This window comes from Cajanus cajan, chromosome 4 (assembly GCF_000230855.2).
Source record: "Cajanus cajan strain Asha chromosome 4, NIPB_CcT2T_4, whole genome shotgun sequence".
NCBI classification, from domain to species: domain Eukaryota; kingdom Viridiplantae; phylum Streptophyta; class Magnoliopsida; order Fabales; family Fabaceae; genus Cajanus; species Cajanus cajan.
This window is the reverse complement of record NC_138520.1, coordinates 68197756-68220827: the sequence shown is the minus strand read 5'-3', so window position 1 is coordinate 68220827 and position 23072 is coordinate 68197756. Positions and strand designations below refer to the sequence as shown.

Sequence of the window (23072 nt, the reverse complement as noted above, 5' to 3'; positions counted from 1 at the left end):
GTCATCCATGTTGGTGACGGCTCAGAGACCGATAAACAATCAGTGCTATCGATACTTGGCACGACGAGCTCGAGGTGAAGAGTGGTTCGAAGCTGTCCAGGTTTACCATTGCTCGTAGCCAACCGGGCTAATTGATCGGCTCTTTCATTATTTTCACGGGGTGTGTGCTTTACAATTACTTCATCGAAAAATTGGCACATATTCCGGAACGCATGATAGTACTTCAACAAGTGGGCGTCTTTAACTTGAAAATTTTCATTTACTTGTTCTGAGACAATCTTTGAATCGGTCCAACAGATTAGTTTTCGGACGCCCACTTCTCGAACTAGCCTCAAACCTGCCAACAATGCCTCATACTCGGCCTGGTTATTAGAGGCTTTGAACGCAAATCGTAGCGACTGTTTAAGTGTCATGCCTGTCGGCGCTTCAAGAATGACACCGGTCTCACTGCATTGGTTATTAGACGACCCGTCGACCCGGATCGTCCATTGATCACTTTCGAAAAGTCCTGTCGGCTGCAATTCGTTGACAAAGTCTGCTAAGCATTGTGATTTTATCAGGCCTCTTGGTTCGAATGAGATGTAAAACTCGGACAACTCAATAGACCATGCCATCATGCGGCCTGCTAGCTCAGGCTTTCTCAAAACCTTAGCGATAGGGCAGTCGGTGCGTACTACGACTTTATGCCCCTGAAAGTACTGCCGAAGTCTACTAGCCGTGTGAACAAGTCCGAGTGCAACCTTTTCAAGTAGCTGATACCTCCCCTCTACTTGTATCAATACCGAGCTGATAGCCTCGTGCGAAACGCACATATAAACAATGATGTCCAACGTAGGGTCGGGCTTTGAAAGGATTGGAGGAGTTCCGAGGCCCTGCTTTAAAGCTTGAAAAGCTGCTTGACATTCCTCCGGCCATGTGAACTTGTTTACTTTCTTCAGCAGCCTGATGATGGGCTTTGCCGTCTCGGCTAAACAGGGTAGGAACCGAGAGAGTGATGTCAGGCGACCTGACAACTGCTGAACCTCCTTGATGTTACGCGGACTTCTCATGTCGATTACTGCCTCACATTTATCTGGGTTTGCTTGAATACCCCTGGTTGACAACATGAAGCCAAGGAATTTTCCCCCTGCAATGCCAAAAACACATTTCTCAGGGTTCAACCTCATGTCGTGTTTCCGAAGTTGGTGAAAAACTTCTATGAGGTCGCCCTTATGTGCACATAGATCATTTGACTTAACCACCATGTCATCAACGTAGACCTCAAGATTTTTGCCGATTTGATCTTTGAATACCTTGTCCATTAACCGTTGATAGGTTGCCCCCGCGTTTTTTAGTCCGAATGGCATTACCCGATAATAGTAGTTGGCCGAGTCCGTGATGAAAGCTGTGTTGACCTCGTCCTGTGGGTGCATACGAATTTGATTGTACCCCGAATAAGCATCTAGGAAGGTTAATAGCTTATGTCTGGATGCCCCATCGACCAGTCGGTCGATATTAGGCAATGGGTAGGCATCCTTGGGGCAGGCTTTGTTTAGATTGGTGTAATTCGTGCACATGCGCCATTTTCCATTCGATTTTTTAACCATCACTACGTTTTCTAGCCAAGTAGTGTGTTGCACTTCCCGAATGAATCGAGCCTGTAACAACTAGGCAACTTCTAACTCAACAGCAACCTTTCTTTTTGTTCCCATTTTCCTTTTTAGCTGAGCAACCGGCTTGGCTGCTCGGCAAATCGACAACTTGTGACACATGAATTCTGGATCTATGCCCGGCATGTCCGAAGGCATCCAAGCGAACAAATCTTTGTTGGAGATGATTACCCTGCACAACGCAGTTCTTTCTGTTTCTGACAAACCAATCCCGATGTAAGTAACCTGGGAGGGGTTCGAGCCGACCTGTAGAGGGACCTTTTCTTCTATCGATTTTGCCCGCTCGTCGTTTAACCTCGGATCAAGGTCCCATTCTGAAGCTGATTCTGAGGGTTGAGGAGTTATCGCGTGAACACGCCTTGCCTTTGTTTGCCTTTCTTCACCTGGAGGTAGGCGGAGACTTGTAAAGTAGCATTCTCGGGCTGCTTTCTGATCAGCATGTATAGTGAGGATGTTCCCCCTATTGGAGGGGAACTTCATGGCAAGATGGGGGGTAGAGACAATGGCCCCCAAGGCATTCAGTGGCGGCCGACCTAGCAGAATATTATATGATGTGTTGGCTTGAACAACAATATATTTCACCTGGATGTCCCGATGTTCCTTTTCGTCGAAGCAAAACCAAGTGGAGAGCTTGATGAACCCTCTGGTGTTGACCCTCTCACCTGCAAATCCTACAAGTGGTTCATCGTAAGGAGTTAGCTCTTCCTCGGGAATGCCGAGTTGTTTGAAGGTATTCCAGTACAGAATATCGGCCGAACTGCCTTGATCTATGAGTGTTTTCTTCACAATACAATTATGGATCTCAACACTGATGACCATAGGGTCATCTTGAACCGGGTCAATTCCTTGAAAGTCCTTGTCAGTAAATGTGATAGCGGGCATTCACCGACTTGGACGTTGTTCGACATGATTGACTGACCTAACCGCTCGTAGATGTCTCTTTTGAGCCGACGAAGTTGATCCTCCCCCGGCAAAGCCCCCTGCAATGGTATTGATCACACGCCTATGCGATGCTTGCTGCTCACCTTTCTGATCTCGCGACCTGCTGCGCTCACGCCGATGTCTGTTTGAGCAGTCAGGTCGGTCTCGCTGCTGATACTGGTAAGATGAGCGATGCCGATATGTATTTGGCCGATCGATGAAATTTTGGAGTTGCCCTTGCTTGATGAGATCTTCAATTCTATCCTTCAAGGCGGCACACTCTTCAGTAGAATGTCCCCGATTTAGATGATACCTACAAGACTTGTTAGTATTAGCCCTAGGAGGGGTTGCTGCCCTCTTTGGAACCGCTAACACTTCTGATGCCAGTGCTTGCTCGAGAACCGCAGCTCGACTAACATTTAAGGGAGTATAATGAGAGTACTTCGGACCTCGTGTCGGTCGATCTCGAAGAGTTAGCTCTTTGCCCCGCCCCCTGTAGGGTTGTTCTGCCTACTTTTCGGGTTTGCTTACTGGTTCGGTCCGAGCCTGATTACGGTATTCAGCCAATTCTTCCATCTGCATATATTTATCGGCTCTCCTTCGTAGGTCATTCATGTCTGAAGGAGGTTTTTTGAAAATACTGTTGACAAATGGCCCGGGCTTCAAAGTCGTAGTGAGATGATGGAGAGCAACAACTAGATTGAGGTCTCGGATTTCAAGAGCTGCCTTGTTAAACCGATCCATGAAAGTCCGGAGTGACTCTTTTTTATCTTGTCGAAGGCCTACCAAAGACAGAGATGTCAAGCTGTGAGGACGACTTGTTGCAAATTGGATGGTGAATTGTGACGACAGAGTGTTGAATGAGTCGATAGAGTTGGGAGGAAGTCGAGTGAACCAACTCAAGGCCCTGCCTTTGAGAGATGTGGGAAAGATCCGGCATAACGCAACGTCATCCGTGGTGCTTAGAGTTACCTGCGTCAGAAAAACATCCAAATGTTCATCAGGGTCTGTTGTACCATCATATTTGTCTATAGGTAAAGATTTCCAATTATCCATTAGGGAAGTTGCATAATGGAAGGGGTGAAAGGGTGTCGGTGCGATCCAATAGTTGTCAAATCGCCAGGACGACCGACAGTGGGTAAGGCCGAAGGGAGTTTCTCAGGTGCCACCGCCGAGGCATGGGGGGCCGAGGTGTGGATCGAATGAGATTGATACGACCCTTGTGTTTGTGTGTTAGTGGCCTGAGTAAGTCTCCATGAGATATCTTGATTTTTTAACGCCTCGTTTTCAGCTCTCAGAGCCGAAAGCTCTCTTGCATCTTTTTCTCGTTGCTGTTTCATAACCTCCATTTCCTGTTTCAACAACCGAACGGCTTCAGAAAGATCCGTTTCGTCAACAACCTCAACAGGTTCTTCCTCTTCGGTTTGGTGGCCCTGTGTGTTTGTTTTCCTAGTTATCGCCATGACTCAATTTAGTTAGTCTTCCACTATCTTCGTTCAGCCCCACGGTGGGCGCCAAATGTACCTGTCGAAAGGATACACCAGTAGTCTTCTCGTAGTCTGAGGGCCGAACGAGTACTCCGATCGAATATTCCGATGAAGGGGTTGGTACCTGTAAAAGGCACTCCAACGCTCAAGTCAGGACAAGCACAAATATCTAGGGTAATTAATGAATAGTGATGTTACCTCGTGACATGAGCTATTTATACTGACATTTATGGGCCCGGATTCCCATGGGCCCTGCGACAGGATTACCAGATTAGGTAATACGCCTCTAATCGGCTTATTGGTGTGATTAACTCTTAATCCTTGATTAGGGGAAGTCCTTAACTCTTTATTAGTGGGAATCTGGATCTATGGATCATCTGGTAGCTATTCGGCCACCTGGTTCGGCCATTCGAGTGCCGATTGGGTGTCGGCTATCAGGTGGCCGAGTGGCCGAGCCAGGTGGCCGAATAACCTTGCTAGTACAAAAACAATCAAGAAAATAAGAGAGAGTATAATTTGATGACTAAAAATTACTCCCTCTGATCATTTATATAAGAAATAAATTGGTATAACTTTTTATCATGATTACAAAAAACATATACCTACTTTAATATGCATTAGTTACTAATTTTCTTTTATACTCTTATGTAAGTGGATGCATTTATTGGTCTATTAATAATACAAGTTATAATTATTAGTGAAAAAATTACCTCTTACATTTATTGATTTATTATTAACCACTATTTAAATCAATCAATTCAAAGAGTATTTTTGGAATATAGTTATATAATATTATTGATGAAAATTAAGTATCTTAATTACTTTTATTATTTATTACTTGATTTGTGAAATTTTATATATATGTTAATTGCTTTCTAAAGCATGTGTAGATAATTGATCTCGGATCATCTTGATCCTGGCTCCTTTAAAAGGCATCTTTAGGCAATGTCAACTATTATTCTTGTTGCTTTAGAAGGAAAGCTTTGAGTGGATGGTTCATGATATTTGATGGTGTAAATAATTCTTACATTGTTGTCCAATAATAAAGTGTTATATATAATAAAATTACTTATTTATATAATAATTGTTCCGGTATACCTAAATATCCCACATCACTTAGGAGTTGAGGCTAAGGGTAGTTTATAAACATCGAGACGCTTTTTAAAAGACAAAAGTGTGATGGCCCAACGAGTCGAAACGGACAATACCTCAGATGCGATGACCCTAACAATGACAAGGACTTACGATAAAAATAATAATTATCTTAAAAATTATATTAATAAAAGTTTTTTTATGAATTAAAAGTATAATATATACATACATATATTCATAAAAATTACAATTACAATAACAAAATTTAAGATCATATACATGTTACTTCCATTAAGTCAATTCTAATGGTTCATAATTTTTTTTATATTAATTAACTCCTATATATTAAATATGAATCTCTATTCTACACAAGAGTGTTCTTAGAAAATTTTCCTCAACAAAAGGGTTTATAGGGATTTTTCTAAGTTTTTTTTTTATATCTAATTCAGTTATTATTTATCATAATTACTTTTAAATAAAATTTTAATTTTTTAAATAAATTATCAATAAATAAAATAATTGTGTTATAATATAAATTATTTATCATAAATCTAAAATATTATTTATATGTTTTAAAATATTTGTTTAATATTTATACAAATTTTATATATAATTTATATATTCAAATAAAATACTTATTTATATTTAATTTATTATAAATTTTAATTATATATAATAAACATATTTGTACATTGCACATTCTAAAGTACTATTAGTGCATAATAATTAAACTGAATAAAATTTTAATAATTCCATAAAATAAATTTCAGAATAGGATTAATTTATGAAATTTTTTAATTTAATTTTTAGGATATTATAAAATACTTTTCAGAAACTAAATCACAAAGAATAGTTTTTATTTTAGAAAAGATTTTAACAAAATACAAAAATGCAAGAGAGAAAAAAAAAGGGTGCAAAAAGAAATATCCATATCTTCTTTGTATTTTCCAATGTTGTGTTCAGGCCGTTTCCGATGTCTTTATCCACCTTGTATATCAAGGATATTCCAACGTTGTGTTCAGGCCAATTCCAATGTCTAGGGTAGTTAGCGCTTTCTTTAATAATGTCATTTCAATGCAACGAGAAAATGTATATTGTAAAATTTCCAACTCTACACAGTAAGAGCTTTGACCCAAGTTATCACACAATACTGCATTGGCGAGCATCGATCAGCTATTCAGCTTTTAAATCTTCAGATATAATGATAATTTTGAATCTGCTAAAAATACAAATTTCAAATATTACCCAATACACTCTTATGTCCTGCTTATTATACTGTATGACCAAATTTGATTGTATGTTCTTGTATGACATAACAGATTAGGCATCTTGGCAAAGCTAGTTTCTCTTATCCCATAATTTTCCTTTTGGGGGTAGAGAAAAGAGGAAAATGCTAAAGACCATATAAATTTTGATATAAATGGGGTAACTAATTGAACCCAGTAAACCAACCTTTGCACTATCTACAAAAGAACATCCTCTCGGCATCACACTGAGGGATCAAAAGGTGGAGGAACCACATCTTTATCTCCTATAAACTTTGTGTTGAATCACACCAAAAAAAAATAAAATAAAAAATAAAAAATGAACATTATAGACAATCAAAATCCTTCAACACTAGCCCTTCTAGAGGCTGAGGATGATGACTTGCGGCTTTCCTGCCTATCAAGCTCCTCCAAAGAGAGGCTGGACGAACAAGCAAGTGGCGGGAGGATCGGCACTCCAGACCATCTTGGAGGTGAAACAGGTACTGGGACTCCTGATGGTGGTGATGGTGAGAAACTCAACCTTGGTGCAGGGCAAATGATGCCATTAAGACTCGGTGATCTTGACATGTGTTTTCCAGAGTTTGATGCTGGCTCTTGCAGCGGGAACCGGCACGAGTATTTCAGATCCTGTATCATTTTGAGATGCTCAACAACGGTTCTCATGGTAGGTCTCTCTGATGGCTCCTTCTGAAGGCATCGTTGTGCAATGTCAGCTATTGTTCTTGCTGCTTTAGAAGGAAAGCGACCTTTGAGTTGAGGATCCATGATCAAGGACAGACGGTAGTTGTCGGCTAGGAAAGGCCGGCTCCACTTCACTAAATTCCTCTCTTCCTTGGGGTGACGGCTGTCAAGATTCTTTCTTCCTGTGAGTAGCTCCAGAAGAAAAATTCCAAAACTCCATACGTTGCTCTTCGGAGTGAGCATTCCTTTCTCCAGTGTCTCCATTGATAGGTTTCCAACAGCCTGGACAATAATAAATAAATTCATGAATACAATGAATGGGAACAGATATTATGGAATAAATATAAATATTCATATAGAATATTGGCCGAATATAATAGATATTAAATGGATATTTTAGAACAACACAAGAGTTGAAGAACTTACTGAAGAACTGCTTGAAATCTCTTCCTCGGGAATATGTCCGACACAACCGTATCCTGAAAGCTTTGCACTGAAATCTTTGTCAATCTGTATGTTGGCTGTTGAGAATTCATTGTACATTGCCTGCAGACAGAAAGAGAAGTATGTCAGCAAAGATAAAAAGTTTATAGTTAACTGAATAATCATAACATCCTTGAAATCATTCGCTCCATAATATGAAGAACAAACATAATATTCCTAAAATTTGCTTTAGTCAAACCCAACGACGTTGTATAATCAATGTAGCCAACCTCACAAAATGCCACAATGGAATAAGCCTATTATTATAGTTATTATTACCTGAAAAGGCCCTTCTTCATGCAAGAAAGTTAGACCTTGTGCTGCACATATAGCAATTTTCATTCTTGTATTCCAATCAATAGATGGCCCATCAGATCTCCCATACAATAAGCGATCCAAGCTTCCATGGTATAGCCTCTCATAAACCAACATTCTATGTTCTGAACCCTCTCGTGCATGAAACCCTAGCAATTTACAGAGGTTTGGATGTTGCAAAGATGCAAGAGTATTAACTTCAGTTATGAATTCCTTCAAACCCTGAAAAAAGACATATATTTAGACCACTTCAGAGTGTTCTCAGGTAATTGTGCATTTCTTTAATGTCCCAAAAAGAAATAAGAAAAAACACTTTATGGTAACAATAACTGATAATTAAGTTTCCATGAGCTAGTATATAATTCACAACAGTTTCAAGTATTTCAATTGGCAAGGGTTTAACAACATTCTCAAATTCATCGAGACATAACAGAGTATGGAGGATATCAAAAAGAACTATGATTAGACCCTTTGCCTAATTGCAAGTTCAATGGCAAAATTATTGAAAAGCATAAAAACCACTTTGATGTCTGTCCTAATTCCTCTGCTGCGTGTATGGGTTAAATTCAACTGAAAATATATAAGGCTTGTATACAGCATATTATATAATAATATAATATAATATAACACATTTCAACACATTACAAAAATACATAGCCATTCTACGATAGTAAAAGGCATAACTTCTATATATTTGGTAAGTGTCTACTATTAAATATTAATCTGACATTGTGACCAGTAAGCAATTATTGTACATAAGAATATCAAGAAAAGAAACTAAGTAATGTAGAATGGGGAGAAATACCTGAGATGATGGGTGAAGTCGTGTGACAGTGGCTTCAAACTTCTTTGAACTTGATACATCATCACCAAAGGAAGCCTTATATATGGTGGACGAAAGACATTCTGACATGCATCTATCAGAAGAGAAATTGTGGCAAGCAGCAGAAATTTCATCATACAGAAAATTCCGAAGTGACCCAGTAGGTGGGAGTGGCAAAGGCCCCGATGCATATAGAGGACCACTAGCTGTCACCGACTTAAAGCTGCCAACAGCCCTTAATGCACCACCTCCATGAGGGGATGGAAGTGGTAAAGGTTGTGGACTAGATGAACGCTGCTCCTTCATTGATCCAGCTCGGTGCTTTGACTCTTCTTGTTCCTCATACTCAATTGAGGCCAAAGCATCTTGTTCTGCTGCATCAAGAGTTGATGGAGCAGATAATGTTCGCGTTCTATTGAGATTGACTTGATTAATGGGTTTTACTCTGGTCCTAAAACTAGGAGGAGCAGACTGGAGTGAGCGAGTGTGAGTTTGAGGTTCGGGCAATACTGTAGGTACATGCTCTTTATGGCTTAAGCGTTTTACATATGCAATCTGATCAGACTTTTTCTTCTTTCCCTTCAATACAGTGAAACACCCCATCCTTTGAAAAGAACTTGGTTGTTGTAGAGAACTCTATGTCTGCAAAAACAAAATAAAAGTTGCATAAATAAAAATATCTAAAACAAATTTAGTGTAGTTCCACATGCCACAGTTTAACAACCCACAAGAATGCAACCGTGTGTTTTCATAGCCATAGTACAAGGTTAAATTTTCATTGATATAAGATAGGCACTTGGTAGAGTCATGTTTGAAAGAAAAATCAATAAAAACAAGGGAAAGTAGTTAAGCACTAGTTTGTCATGTTTTTCTCCTATGGTTACCAAGTCATGATTTGAATAATGAATCAAAACATATCATGGTTGGTAAATGTTTCAATATACCAAAATGTCTCGCATCGCTAAGAAGTCTAAATCAAGAGTAATTTATAAACACCTTCCTCCCTAAATCTACTGAGACACCCTTTCAAAGATAAAATCATATAGACACAATAAGTGATAAAGCAAACAATACCCCAAAGGTAGAGATCCTAATGATGTCAATGGACTTGAGATTGAAACAGGAGGATTCATGAATCATTAATAATTAAAAATACATTTTAATATTTAAAATAACATTTTTAACATAATAAGATTATAGAAAATGAATCAAGGAAATGATTCTACTTGAAAATTTCAATGCATGGTTTTTTTTTACCAAAAAATAAAAACTAATTGAAATTTTCAAGTAGAATCATTTCCTTACTTCATTTTCTATGTACATTAATTATTGGATTATTTTTGTAATTCTTTCTCCTTCAATATTAATTGCTAGAAATTGGCTAACAGCATTAAAAACAGTAATTTATTTTCAGAAAGTCCTCTAAATTCTCTCTCCTCGGAGACTTTATTTCATCTCTCATCAACTCTCCCGCCCAAATTGTCAATGCGAAAGCATTCTACCTCCAGAGATTTGTCATCAACGGATCATCCACACAGCCTCATGCCCTGATCATCAATCGACTGCATCCTTGCATCTGGTAAACACATAACAACATGGCTAAGAACTATTTTGGAAGACGTCTTGCAGACCTCTGTGCCGACAAGAATCTGGAGTCTGGACCCACCCACCCTCTATTGCCTTGGTTCCTTGATCCATAGTAATGTTTGTTAGGGTCCCTGTCCCTCAGAGATCCATACCATTGAAAACAAAACAGAACCAAGAGTCCTATGATTCATGCACCACCCCAGCAACACGCAGTAACTCCATGTGATCTGTATACATGGAGTGAGGGCTCGCTCTAATCCCAATTCATTCACGTGCTTCCAACTACCATGTACCTGACTACTAATATTTGTGTATCTACGTTTTAGTAAACATCCAACCTAATCCTCAAGATTTCCAAATCAACAATTTGGTCTTCAAATGGTGATTTTGAACCAGAGCGTCAGAGCATGACATCAATTTGGTTTAACTGTGCAGTAAATCCCCATACTCCTCATTTTTCATTTTTTCATTTCTCTTTCCATTCCCTGCTCCCCCAGGTCTCAAATATCCTTAAGACTTAACTATCACACAACCAGCCACCCTAAATTGAACGTGAAACACTACATTTAATCGGTAATTGGCTAACCAGACTCCTTTCAAACCTAATTCCCAACTTGTGTCTATCACATTCCCGGAAAATACTATAATATAATCACTTTGATTTCCACCATCACACTACCCAATTTCACAAGTACGAAGAAAAAATAATTTAAACAGATCAAATACTCTTTCAAATAAACAGAACTACCCAATTGCTATACACTTACTAGCTCCATCTATCCAATCACATAAAAAGCAATTCAGATCCATACCAAAAAAAAAAGCAAAAAATCACACAAACCCATTTATCCAATTTATTTCCACACTATTAAGGTATAAAGAAAAAAACGAATTTTCCACGCCGCAAAGTTTTACCTCCACCAGCAATTTTCCAAATAAAACAAAAAACAAAAAGCAAGAAGAAAATGAACAACGAACTGGCGTAAAAATCAAAGTGCAAAAAACAAAAAACTATAGATAGAAGGGGGAAAAAGCTGAAAATGAAATTCCGAAGCAAATTTTCATAAATAAAAAACGGTGAGATTACACGAATCGAAAGCATAAGAAGAAAATAGAACGAACCGTTGCGAGAAATGGCAGCTCATGCAACTCGGAGTGAAGCGATCCAGGGGCAGCGAAATGGGTAAAAATCGGAACTTTTTGTGGTTTTGATTCGTCGACGAAAACCCCTTGTCCAGTCAAAGAAAGCAGATTGAAAAAGCTGGGAAGTGAAGATTTTAGAGAGAGAGAGAGAGAAAAGTAGAAGAGAGATTAGAGGAATATTTAGAATTGTAGAGAGAGAAAAAGAGAGAAAAAATGGAACCCAATGAGCAGTGGTCAAACCTAACCAAAACCCAGATTTAATTAACTCATTAAAATAATAATTTCATTAAACACAAACAAAAGATGTGCTTTTCCTTTTTCCTTTTTCCCAACTTTGCCCCTTTTTGTTTTGCTTTATTTTAAAAAAAAAACAAATCATTCTATTCTTTGGTTCTTCCTTCAAAAAAATCAAAATGACCTTGGATGCCCCTTTATGGCAAACTACAATTAAGATGTGTTTTGAATTTAGGTTTCAACTTTGACTAATTCCGTTTCCTTAGTAATTCAGGTTTTGAACGTTCAACTCTTTAATATTTGGTACATTTTGTTTTTAATGAATGTCTTGATTTGGATATTAAAAATTTTGTTTCTATAACATTCTTGATTATCAGTGTTTTAAAGGAAAGTTTTATTTTGATTTTCTGCAAAGAGTATACAAAACAACTCACACAAAAATTATTATAGTCGGCTAAAAGTGGAATTGAAGTAAGATGCATAATAAGTTCGAATTTTATTATTGGTATTGTAATTTATATTGATAAAACATAATGATTATTTTTACAGCAACAAACAATAATTTGTTAGAGGACACTAATTTATTTTACCATATCAATGGTAGAATTTAGATTTTTTTTTCTCTCACTCTTGGGTCTCGATCCTTCATGACAAATGTCATTTTACTAAGTGTATGTTTGAATTTGAATTTAAGATTCACATTTTTCAATGAAATCACATCTAAAATACTTTAATAATGTAGAAGCAAGTATTCTTTGCTTCAAATTGATCTACGGTCTTTCAAAAGTGACACTGAACTAAATAAGTTCTAATTTTACCTACAAAATTAATTTTTAATATTTTTTATCTCTAGTTATTTATCTTTAAGAGCATTAATTTAAAACTTAAAAGCATAACAAAACCAATTAAATAAGTTGGTTCATCAGAAGTGAAGAGCAAAATTTGTAGTATAAAAAGTGAAATATAAAATTACCAAAAATTAATTTTTCTTTAAAAAAGCACATGAATAAGATTTTTATTTGTCATTACAATTATTTTTTTATAATATCAATTAAGAAAGTTATAATAAATATAATTTTTAAGATAATTATTATAAAATATTACAAAATTACCATATACGACATATTGTTTATTATAAAATGACAAAATCTTTTAACTATTAAATAGTAACACATAAACTATTCTTTTTCTATACATAAGAGTCTCTTTAATGTGTGTGTAAATTAAATAACTCTTCTTGATTATTTTTTTACTTTAAATTTTACTATGTCACATCATATTTACGTGATATATAAGAGATTTATGTAAATTTTACTCTAATAATATCTTAATAAGAAACTCATATTTTTATTTTTTTATTTTACTTACATTTAAGTGTCTTTTCAAAACATCTTTCATTTTTTTTTATTTTTAATTATACAAATTTATTTTTTATTCATAAGTTATTATATAGGACTTGTTTTTAAGCTACCCTTAATGTCACTTAAATTAATTATAACGGCAAAAAAAATTGTGGTTGCTTATTTTTAAGTAAATCATAAGATATCTGCATTAAGATATATCCAAATATAAATATTAGAAAAAAATAGACTATACATTACTAGTATAAGATAATTGTACATCAAAAATCAATCAAAATCACATATATAAGTTTGATAATTTTCACAATAATTATTTTATAAATCATATTAACGATAATTTTTTATTAGTTAATTGTGTACAAAATTTTACATTAAAATTATATCATCATTAAACTCTAAATATTATACACAAGTTTGAGTGATGAACTATAAAATTAGCAAAATGATATCACTATTATTACATATAAAATAAAAATCACTTAAAAGAAATTTTATTAAATATAAAGTTGCTTTTAAAAACATCTAGCTAATTATTGTTTTCAACAATATCTTCACAATCTATTCAGGCTCAACTTTTTCCAATCTAATTCAAATTCCACTTTTGCTAGGGTCAAATTTATGATGGTAAAGAAGAAAACTTTTACATTTGGTTGAGGTGGAGCAAGGATCTCTGGGACATTTCCATCTTCAAAGCACACAAAAAAGTTGAAACTTAAAATAAAAGGAGTTGGGTGAAAGGGCAATTTGGTAATTTCACAATGCTCCACGACTTTCAACGAAGTTCACCTTGATTGAGGGTGACAGCCCGGTCAAAGTTGTGAAATTTTATATTTCATTTTCTAAGTAATAATTAAAAAAGGGCATGTGTTGGTCAAAGAGAGCCATCAAGATAGGTCTTTGACTCTAATTCTCCTCCGTCCGATATGGGCGCAACAATCAGATCGACGGTCGAAAGAAGACGGTGGGGTCCACCTGACATCAACATTTTTGTCTTTCCACGCGCCGAGTACGCGTGGCATGGATTTTCTGATTGATTTCAATTATCAAATAGAGATGTGGGTCCCACTCGAGTGCTCAACTCAACAACTAGCCTTTTGTTGTTTCGTGTTATCGAGAAAAACAGGACCAAAGTTTGACCACCTTAAAAAGGAAAAAAAAAATCATAATGAGTTATAAAGTATTTTTTATTTTATTTATCTTAAATGTAGAGAGAACCATTGATGTGAAAATGTCTAATTACTAACCTTTATATCAAGTTGGAGAAGATGATAAGTTTTGTTTGTTGAGAGGTAAGGATATATGCTCAAAGATTTAGTGATTAACGATGACGATGCGAGTTGAATTTGATTGATTAATTTGTTTATTTTTAGTGGTTTGAGTTAAATAAATAAATTTATTAATTTATTTTGTTTAAATATGTCTAAATCATTAATATAGTGTATTAATTTGTTAATTATTTCTTTTTGTTTTATATTTTTTAAAAATAAATGTGTAGTGAATTTATATTAAATTAATATTTTTATTTTATAACTTAGTTTTTTCTTTCTGAATAAATATTCTCATTTTGTATAAAATAAAAGTATATTATTTTAGTCATATGTCTTTTATGAATACATTTTCATGTATAATATTTTTTAATAAAAATAAATATATTTTAATCCTTTATATAAAAATATAATTTTTTAATTAATTTTATAAATAATAATTTTTTTATTATAGGTTGAAGTGATAATTAATATGTTTATATGCATGATTCATATAATATTTAATTAAAATACATTTTATATGATAATAAATATAATAAATAAAAGTATTTTCATTAGTTTAATGTGTTTAAGACTATTTTTTTATAGTTTTAAATTATCGTCATTTTAAATTTTAGTAGAAAAAATTGATTATAGAATGTTTATATATTAGTGTATATAATAATGTTTTTTATATATTAATTATTCCTATTATAAGTAATGTATTACTAATTAATGTTGATAATATTGTTTCTACTTTAAAATAAAATGTTTATTATAATTTTTTTGAACCAATTTGTTTTGTCTCATTTTTTGGTGGGTGAACTCGTTATGTTGTATTTTATGTAGGTTGATCTACTTTATTATCGTTATTTAAGTTTGATCATTAATATCATTGTTGTAATATTTTTATTGATAAAAAATAGGTTTAACTTTAGTTATTTAAATATTCACTTATTTGGTGAAGATAGTTCTTATTAGAGCTATCAAAATGGGCTTGGTCCGGTGAGCTAACCCGGCTCACCACGGGTTCGAGCCGGGTTGGGTTAAAAAAAATTTGAAAATTTCAATGCGGGTCAAATTTGAACCCTCTCACTAACAACCTGGCTCACCCGGGTTGAACCCGTGGTGAGCTGGACTGACCCACTAACCCGTGATTATTTTTTTTTTTTAAAATACAATAATTATTGGATCATAATGCAGTCTAACATGAGACAATAATAATTTAATGTTAGATTGTGATTTGTAATTTTTATGATTTTGGATTGTATTTGAAGTTTAAGATGATTTTGGATTACATTTGAAGTTTAAGATAATTTTGGATTATATTTATCTATTTGAGATTATTTAGATTTGATTTGATTGTATTTAAAATTATCATTTAATGTTTAGGATGAATGATTCATTTATGGATGTCTTAATTAAGAATCTCAGATTTTTAAAATAAGTTTAAATTTTTTGGCTTTAGTTGTATATTAAGAAAAAATGAAAAAAAAATATTTTTTTTAAAAGTGAGTCAACCCGTTTAACCTACCAACCCGTGGTGGGCCGGGCTGGGTTCGATTTTTTTGAGCTCACTGATAAATGAGCCGGGTTGGGTCGGCCCACCAAATGGCCAACCCGTGATGGGCCGGGCCGGGTAGCCCGTTTTGACAGCTTTAGTTCTTATACTATGTTTTTAATTACGAAAAATATTTTTAATAATAATTTTCTTTAATGGAGGTTGGTCATTAGATTGAGTTGGTCATTAGAAGGTGGTCCTCACTATGATTTAGCAAATTTGGTTGGTCATTAGATTAAATTGGACATTTTTTAACCTATCTAATTATAATTGAGTTGGGTAACAAATTAAGAAATTTGTAATTCAATTAACCTAATTTAATATTAAGAAAAAAATATTAATTATCTAATATACACGAGACATAACACATAGAATTAGAGACATACATTTGTACCAAATTGGAGTGACATTATAACGACCCGTCATCATTCTTATACTAAATGACACAATTACTAGCAGCGAAAAATAACTAACTTAAGATCATATACTTATAAATACTAAAATATGCACTATATTGCATACATATAAGGATGAAACGACTACTTCAATATATGCAATATACATACAATAATCTTGTAAATGTAAATATATAACTAGGTTGTCAATTAAGCAACTACAACTACCTATATAAATCTACTACCATTAGGTAGTCATCAAAACATCAAACTCCAACGCCACCGTATGACCTCTACTGCAACACTCTAGCCCTATCCCTTATTTGCTCTCATATTACATATGATCATCGTAGTTCAAACCACATGCAAACACGCAAGGGTAAGCTAGGAAAAAAAAGAAATAATATATATATATACACAGGCAACATAGAAACATCACATCATCATCTCATCTTTGGCAACATAGCAACGAAGCATCACAGTATACAACACAGATCAACATAATCTAACTTTGACTCAATACAACAATGCATTTCATCACAATTCAACACAACATATAAACAATGTAATCATCTCAACACAACAACTATACGCATTTCAACTAGGATATCTTCTACAACACAAGATGAGTAGTTTAAGTGGCTTGATCCTACCAAATTGATGACACAAGGTGATCTTTTTAGACTTGTTAGATCAACAACAAATTGGATATAAATCCACAACACAACAACTCAGTTTCTCGGATGTCGCCACTTAAACAAGGAAGTATAATACTAATGTCAAGATAGAGCAGTTAGGTACGAGCTTATCACGACATTAGTTAGCTTAACTAAGTCTCCTATGGGATTAACTCATTAACTATCCTCCAAATACTACAACCTTTTGATACTCGGTCAAGAACTAAGTTTTCGATTTCATACTTTACTGAATTTGTCACTTGTAATCAATATAGTTCAACCTGGCCAATGTACTATGATCGCTTTATACATGTGCGTCTCGACCTTGCCCACACACAGTACCAATAAAGTCCTAGAGGAGAAACAACACAATATCCACTTCAAGGGTTAACTTCCCAAGAAAAGTTTTCAACAAATTGAGCTCTCTGAATAGCCCAACACAATATTCACACAATGGGATATGCAACTTTTAAAAATATCTTCTCTAGATGGTCATCACAGCTTAACAACACAACAACTTTTTACTTATTCAACACAACAACAAAATCAACATACGACTCCACATCTCACAACTCAATCATCACTGCTCATAATCAACTTCTTACTCATCATACATATCAACAACACATAAACATTATTCATATAAAATCCTAACATAGTTATACAACTTCAAAACATACTACTCGATTCAATTTTCAATTTCACATCATGTAAACTTAAACAACGTAAACAACATACATCTTTACAACATTCACACATTGAGAAAACAACATCATAAATCAACTTAAGCAACTATAATGACTTACAACTTAATCATCTTTCAACAACTAATATAACTTAACCAAATCATTTATTGTGCAATGACAACCTTCACATAAAATAATGCATGGGAAGCTATACTACTCCTATCATGCTCATCCATATTTCATATGAAGGACAAAAATATTTTCTACAACTTTCATGAAGAACTCAGGTTCTAATTTCATCATCTTCTATATTGAAAACTGTAAAAATCGCAATAGCTTGCATAAATGTTGACAGCATGACCTTTATTCACTAAAAAGGTCATAACTGGAGTTATAGACTCATTTTTAGGTGATTCTAAAACTATTAGAAATCTAACATCCAAGGCTACAACTTTTATGAAGACCTTAAGACCACATTTGACAATTTACCTCACCATTGTAGTGCTTAATTCAGCATTGAATTTTTGATAGCTTAGTTTCTCCCTATGGTTGTAGTGCTCAACCATGGCTGCAACGCTAGATCTTTGCCAATCCAAATTTTCCCATGGCTGCAATGCTCAACTGCAACTATAGCATTGGGTGCATATTTTTTTTTGCATTTTCATGGTTCTTCCTTTGTTTCTCACCTGCTCTTAAGAATTTTTCTCCTTAAACACCACTTACAACTCATTTTCACTACTAAATTCATACATACAAATAAGAAATTTCATAAAACCCCACATGCATCTATCAAAACACCAAGATCACCCATTTTTACCCAACTCATTCAAGAACACCCATAATCCTAAATAACATGCAATTTATTCAACTAAACCAACTCAATCATGAATCACATCTTTGATGATGATCCAACCACATGCAATTCAAAATGTAGCAATGATTCAACTTCTAACTTTCCTTACCTTAAAACAGAGTGAAATCGAGGAAGAACTCCGACCTACTCCAAAGTTGAAGAAGAGAATGGAATGGAGAACTCCAAGAGCTCTAGCTACTTGAATGAAAGAAAAAGGGAGAAGGAAGAAGAAACAACTTCAAGCTTCCAAGGTAGCACCCCACCATCACAACTTGTTTTTCCTATTTCACAGTTCATCCACGGAGAAGGAAAGAACCTCAGCCACGAAGCTCTCAAACACTCTCAATGTCTGTGAAGAGAAGAAGAAACACCAAGGGATTAGAGCACAAGAAGGTTGAGAAAATTTTGGTAGTGTCTGGTAAAGGATTGATAAGGAAGAACCAAAAAGATTATACTAAAGGATAAAATGGCTTCTTGAAAATTAGAAGAAAATGTAGCTCGGTATTATAGACATGAACGATTAGGGACCCATGTTTCTTAACTAAGTGGTCAAAGTTCAAATCTTCGTAGAAAAACTCAAGTTGGATGGGGGTACTCACCTATTTGGTGTTTGTTAAACTCCCGAGGAGGATTATCTTCATATTCAACGTGAAATACTCATCAACCCCTTTTAAACACATACATATATCTTATATGAAAGTGTTTTTTAAAGACTTTTCTTTGACAAAAAAGTTTTTAGAGATTTTCATCTAATTTAATTTTTACTTATCATAATCAACTCATATATATTAAACACAAATTTCTATCTTGCACAAGAATTATTTTTAGTGACTTTTCTTTGACAAGAGGATTTCTATGATTTTTTTTAATTTATCTAATTTAGTTTTTATTTATTATAATTATTTATAAATTAAATTTTAATATTTTAACTAAATTACCAATAAATAAAAATAATATCGTGTTACAATAAAAAATATTTATGATAATTCTATTTTTTTTGTTTTAAAATATTTATTTATTCAAATTTTAAATATAATTTATATAATCAAACATAATATTTATTTATATATGATTTATTATAAATTTTAGTTATATATAATAAATATTTAATTTTTGCATTACACAAACTTAAATACTAATTGGTAATAAATGAAGAAAAAAGAGACATACATTTGTACTAAAAAAAAATAAGAGGCTTACATAATACATTAGTTAGGACTTGAGTTAATAATCTAATTTCTATTTAATCTTATTATATAGAATTATTGAAATACAAGATACATTAATTAAGGCTTAAATTAATAATTTTATGGGTGTTCATCTTATTATTCTTGTAGTGTGTGAGACATGTATCATGTTACATGTCATTTGTAATTATTATTTGTTATTAACATATGATATTGTAGATAAACTTAAATTAATTATGTCTTTTCTTCTTCTTTCTATTTTTAAATTTTAGAATATATTAAAATATTGATTGATCTAATTACCCAACCTGATTATAGTTTAGTTGAGTTGGGTTATTCGAGAAAAAAAATACAAACTCGATGTAATTTATATATGTTAAATTATGTTTGGTTTAAAAATAAGTCAAATTTGAACCAATTCAATATGTTTTGACTCTTATTATTTAATGTCATTATTTTTCAATTAAAAATGCAATTAAATATAATGATTAAATGAATATTTATGTCCAAATAATGATTAGTATCTTGAGTATGGTATTGAAGATAAATTAGATCACTTGCTAATAATACACAATTAAGAGATTTCATTTTAGTGTAGAGGGATAATTTCAAACACCTATGATACAATGTAGTTGCTTATCATGTTTTCCTAAACTATTTTATAAATATTTGATGATTTCAAATTTGGTGTCACATGCATGATTGTATTAATTAAAATACAAGAAGCATTGCATAACATGAGTTATATTATTATTTCTTGGTGAATGATTGTAACAATTAATTGTGGGTTGTTATAAGGTGGATATATGAGCTCAAATCCCCAAGCCAGCTCGTAAAACTCGCGATCCGCGCAATTTGTGAGACCTTTTTTCTCTTTTCCTTTTTCTCTCCCCAACACTCCCCTCTCACCCATTCTCTTCCCACTCTTTCTTTCTTACTCACTTGGCTGATTCTTTTTTTCCCTGGACTGAAGGTGGTGATTCAAGTTAGGTAGAGCTAGCTGATCTGTGTGGAGATTTCTTCCCTCAAGTTTCTTCTTCATCTTCTATTCTCGTTCTTTTCCCGAAGCTCGGAATCTTCTACCAAGGTAAGGGAAGTTAGTAATTTTTCTTTCTTTTGTCGCTGTTTTTGGTTGTGGATGAGTTCTAGAAACTCATTAGATGTTTATTGATGGTTGATTCGTGGCTGTGTTGAATGAGAACTTGTTTTTGGGGGTTTCGGGGTTTTTGAGAAAATTTGGGGAAATCCTTGATTTGTTGTTGCATGTTGAAAAAGGTAGTATTTTTGGGTTCTTGGATGGAAATGTGATAATTTGAACCGATTGCATGTGCTTGGGAAGTTGATTTTGCATGTTTTGATGAAATTTTTGAAAGTTTGAGGGTTGCTGCTGGGTAGCACGCCGGGCGTAGTTCTTCGCACCGGGCGTGTGACCATCAGAGACTTCATTTAGGCAAGTACGCCGGGCGCAAATGGTGAATGCGCCAGGCGGGCTTGAGGATGTGAGTCTCTGGATGGCCCTCGCTGGGCATGGTGGAACCGCGCCGGGCGCGATATCAGTGGATGACTCAAGTTTTGAGGTTCTGGTGTGGCGCCGGGCTTGGCTTTGTCCCGCCGGGCGTGGAGACTCCATGGGAGTCTCTGCCAGAGGTGGCGCTGGGCGCAATTTATATTGCGCCGAGCGTGAGACTTGGAGAAAGTCTCTGCATACCCGGCGCTGGACGCGGGTTCGTATGCTGGCGTGTGAGATCTTGTGAGGTCTCTGCCTTCCCTCACGTCGGGCGCAATAGGTATTACGCCGGGCGTGTTGGTCCCTGGTGCTCTCTAGTTGTGCTGCGCTGGGCGCAACCACGAGTGCGCCGGGCGCGGAGGTGGAATTTTACTATATGCTAAGTTGAGTTGAAATGAATATGATGGGGTGACTAGTAGATAATGAAGTTGATGATGTTGAGTTGTGTTGTATGTTGACAAGTTAAGTTGTGTTGTATGATGATGAGTTGAGTTGTGTTGTATGTTGCTGAGTAGTGTTGTGTTGTAAGTTGATATGTTGAGCTGTATTAGTTGTGTATTGTTGTAAGTTGATATGCTGAGCTGAACAGTTGTGTTGCACTGTGTGTTGCTTTTGGATGTTGTAGGCCGAAAGACTGAGGTGTTGTAGGCCGAAAGGCTGAGGTGTTGTAGGCCGAAAGGCTGAGGTGTTGTAGGAGATCTCCGAGGTGATATGCGTGACGACGCATTTTGTGTGTATTGATAAACTGTGTGGTAATAACTGACAGGATGTTTATTGATGAATTGTTGATGGTTGTAATTGTTGTTATTACTTAAAAATTTCCCTATATCTTGTTCTTTTTATACTAGTTTACCCTTGTTGTTTCCATGTGTTTGAACTGCGATGATCATACTTGTATGGGAGCAGAGCAGGGCTAGATTTGTGATAGGAGCAAACTTATAGCTGGCAGAGGACGGGGAGTCTTAACTGGCTGATGTTTTGGATGTTAAGCCACTATCTGGCTATTTTGGATTGTATTTTATATTCTACGCCCTAACTCTAGTCGGGTTGGAACATTTGTATATATTTATATTCTAGATCCTATATTTATATACTCGTTCTATTCTGTCTAGTGTTTCCAGTGTGCTACGGTTATAAGTGTGGTGACCTGCCGGGTCGTTACACAATTAATGAACCTATTTTTTTAAATCTATAATAAAAATTAAGTTCGATCCATGAAGTTTGCGAATTTCGTGAGTTTTATTGGTGAATCTCTGTGCCAATCTGTTTAAGAGAAGTAGTTTTTTTTTTCTTTCTTTCCTTCTTATTTTATGAGAGATTCTAAATAGCAAGTGATTTTAGTATTTTGTTAATAAAAAAAAATGTATAATAAGTATTGAATTTAGTATATTTTACATTTAAAATATACTACACTTTTGCTACCTTCATATGTTTTATATTTTCTTTTTATGTATAAATATGTTTTAATTAAATGTACAAGTTTAGTATATTAATATTTTAATGTTTTAATTTAAATATGTGACTTTTGTATGTTAAGACTTTTATAAATTTTTTATTTTAATATATTTGATACTTATATTTTTATATTTTTTTATGTATTTTTTCCTTATATATTATTGGCATAAAAAAAGAAAATATATATTTTTAAATATGTAGGTTTGCCTGTTTAACTGCACGCTTTGCAAGGTGAATACAAACTTTTAAGAAAAGACTATCTATTCCAACTCATTAGAAATGTGAGATTTGAGACTAAATCTTAAACAAGGTAAACTAGTCCATATACTCACTCCTAGTTAGTTATATTATCTTTACATGCTTTGTTTATATTTTATAATTGTCTGTGCCTTTTAATCTTGTTTCACATAGGGAACAACTACTAAAACATATCTTACTTCGTATTGTTTTTGAGTTTTGGTTG

General features: G+C 34.4%; 3 protein-coding genes across 4 annotated transcripts; all 3 read right to left on the bottom strand.

The window, feature by feature from the left end:
• Positions 1-1646: 1646 nt before the first annotated feature.
• On the bottom strand, positions 1647-2531 carry LOC145957493 (uncharacterized). Its single transcript, XM_083073759.1, has one exon. The coding sequence runs from the start codon at positions 2529-2531 to the stop codon at positions 1647-1649; it is 885 nt and encodes a 294-aa protein (XP_082929885.1).
• Positions 2532-3626, bottom strand: LOC145957492 (uncharacterized). Its single transcript, XM_083073758.1, has 2 exons — positions 3085-3626; positions 2532-2982 (listed from the first exon to the last, which is right to left on the bottom strand). Exons 1-2 carry the CDS (start codon positions 3624-3626, stop codon positions 2532-2534), a joined length of 993 nt encoding a protein of 330 aa, XP_082929884.1.
• Positions 3627-6540: 2914 nt separating this feature from the next.
• On the bottom strand, positions 6541-11687 carry ATSIK (Protein kinase superfamily protein). Of its 2 annotated transcripts, none has more exons than XM_020381835.3 (5): positions 11429-11687; positions 8702-9361; positions 7861-8118; positions 7525-7644; positions 6541-7380 (listed from the first exon to the last, which is right to left on the bottom strand). In XM_020381835.3, exons 2-5 carry the CDS (start codon positions 9320-9322, stop codon positions 6751-6753), a joined length of 1629 nt encoding a protein of 542 aa, XP_020237424.1. In that variant the 5' UTR covers positions 9323-9361; positions 11429-11687; the 3' UTR covers positions 6541-6750. The 2 variants fall into 2 exon arrangements, with proteins under 2 accessions (XP_020237424.1, XP_082929012.1); XM_083072886.1 differs by lacking the exon at positions 11429-11687 and adding an exon at positions 10222-11324.
• Positions 11688-23072: the final 11385 nt, after the last annotated feature.